General features: G+C 49.4%; 1 protein-coding gene across 2 annotated transcripts in view; it reads right to left on the bottom strand.

Annotated features, from left to right (window-relative positions):
- exoc6b (exocyst complex component 6B) overlaps nt 1-2,500 on the bottom strand; it is a 99,637-nt gene that overhangs the window by 26,520 nt on the left and 70,617 nt on the right. For both annotated transcript variants that reach the window (XM_056300071.1, XM_056300072.1), the window contains one exon: nt 1,528-1,601. In XM_056300071.1, the coding sequence (XP_056156046.1) occupies nt 1,528-1,601 (74 nt within the window). The remainder of the gene's footprint in view (nt 1-1,527; nt 1,602-2,500) is intronic.

The following is a 2,500-nucleotide window of genomic DNA, read 5'->3' as shown; positions in this document are numbered from 1 at the left end:
AACCTCATACAAACACTCACCACAGTTTCATACTTGGTAAAAGGCGAAGATGACCAACACACACAAAACCATGATGGCAAACAAGTCTCCACGCGCACACAACTGCACACACACGCGCGCGCTCACTTTGCACCCATTTTCACCCACTCAGCGTCAGCCACGACAAATAAATACACACACACACACACACACAGTCCCGCCCGTATCCTAGACTCTAAGCCCCCCCGCTCCCCAAACGGAACTCAGCAGAACTATCCGGTGGGCCCAGTTTCCCAGTTCTGTTTGACTCTGAATTTTCCCAGGGCACGCCAACCCCAAAGAACCCGACCCAGCACACATTCAGTCCGGTCCAGTCGCATCAAACAGTGCTCCTGAGTGTCTCGTCTGTGAACCAGAGTTGGCATCACGTATGTGGCTTTGTAGCCCCTATGTTGCCTTCTTCAGTCCAAGCAGTCCTGCAGGGGCACCACGGCGTTAACGCCTGGGAACTGGTCAGTGCTCCTCGGGTAAGGGACCGGCATGCCTGCGTTAAGGGATCGGCACGCCCGTGTTAAGGGATCGGCATGCCTGCCACTGACACAACATTTGTGCTGCCAAACGATAAATAGATGCGACACTCAGGTGCATCACTTTTCATAAGCAACTGAGAGGAAAGCTCCAGTGTGCATGAATGTAGACAGAATGTGGGATGGGGCACTTGTACATGTATGTGTGCTCTGTGTGGTGGCATGAGTGCATGTGTGTGTGTGATTTCCCTACTATGAGTCAACAGCGATATAAGACACTGACTTCGCAGTCAGTCAAATGATGCAAATCAAATATTTTTCAACATCCAATATCGGAAGTGCTGTTAGCCTCCAGTCTGTTGAGAGTTCCCACTGCCTGAATGGGTTTCCAGGCTACTTCCTACTTTTAGTGTGTAAACAGATGTTTAGTGTACAAACAGATGCTGACTTTAATACATCCCATCCTATGCCCTGGTCATTCTTGTCTGTCCTTAAGGCAACAGGACAACCGCCATGTGGTTCCACTTAGGGCTACACTGAATTCTGATAAAAAGGGCACAAATTGAAGAGAAATAGAGAGCAAAGAAGAAAGGGGAAAATAAGAAATACCTTTTTAATCAATTGAATTGATAAAACTGTATTTCTTATTTGTAACGGAGCAGGCGGACGCGGAGAATAGGAAGAAGATGGGGGTAGATCGATTGCAAACACCGACTCCATCCCGACAAAAACACAAAACAAGTCAAACAAAAAGAATTGAAGAAAACAGAAAAGGGACAGGAGGAGGAGAAGGAGTTGGAGGAGGGAGGCGTGAGGAAGAGAGGAGGATAAAAGAGACAGGGTGTGTGTGGGGGCGATTGGGGGAGAAACCAGAAAAGAAAAAAGTAAAGATAGCTGGGAGGAAAAAAAAGAAAAATAAGGAGAGAGAGAGAGAGAGAGAGAGAGAGAGAGAGAGAGAGAGAGAGAGAGAGAGAGAGAGAGAGAGAGAGAGAGAGGACTGCGGACAGGGACAAAGACCTACTTGTCTTAAGTCACTGAAGGCCAGAAGCAACGTGTCACCCTGGAAGCCTGCGACCGGGCCGGCTCTGGCAAAACCTGTGGGAAAATACAACAACCCCCCCCCCCCCAGCAGGGAGAGAGAGGGGGAGAGAGAGAGAGGGAGAGAGAGAGAGAGACAGAGCGAGAGAGAGAGGGAGAAAGTGAATAAAGGAGCTGGTCGCATTCGCTATGCATTGGGACAGATTGGCAGACAAATGACAGCCTGGGGAGGAGGGAGGGGACCGGGGGGGGAGGGGGATCCGAGGAGAGAAGGGGAGGCGATGCAGGGTGTTAGAGTCATGTCGCTGGGTCGTGTGTGTGTGTGTGTGTGTGTGTGTGTGTGTGTGTGTGTGTGATAGTCTGTGTAACAGGGGTGCCTGTGTGCAAAAGATTCTGTGTCAGACAGAGAAAAGGAATGCATGTGTGTGAGTAGATTTTTTTTTAGCGTGCGTCTGTTAAAGTCCTGTAGAATTGTGTGTGTAAACGTGTATGTTTAAATATATGTACAAGTGTATGTGAGTTTGCATTTTGTTGCATGCGTGTGAGAGTGAGAGAGAGAGAGAGAGAGAGAGAGAGAGAGAAAGAGTATTTGTGAGTGTGTCCTGTTTTGTGTGTGAAAAGAGTGAGACTGCATCTTGTTGAGTGTATCTGTGTGTGTTTGCGTGTGTTTTGTATTTGTGTGTGAGCATGTGTGAAAGAGCGTACGTTTGTTTAGTGTGTGCGCATGTGTGTGTGCGCTGCTTTTAAAGGACTTTGCCGGCTTGTTTGAGAACAGTTGAGGACTGTTGGGTTTTGAACCCGTGGCGATGCCACTGTGTGTGTGGTGTGTGTGTGTGTGTGTGTGTGGGGGGGGGGGGGGTCGTACGGATGTGAGCTGGGGTCTTGGCGTCGGTTGGCCCCTGTAAACAAGCCGAGCGGTGTTGCGAGCGAGGGAATGACAGTGAAGAGAGGTGCCG

This window comes from Lampris incognitus, chromosome 20 (assembly GCF_029633865.1).
Source record: "Lampris incognitus isolate fLamInc1 chromosome 20, fLamInc1.hap2, whole genome shotgun sequence".
Classification (NCBI taxonomy): Eukaryota; Metazoa; Chordata; class Actinopteri; order Lampriformes; family Lampridae; genus Lampris; species Lampris incognitus.
This window is presented reverse-complemented; position numbering and strand designations above follow the sequence as displayed.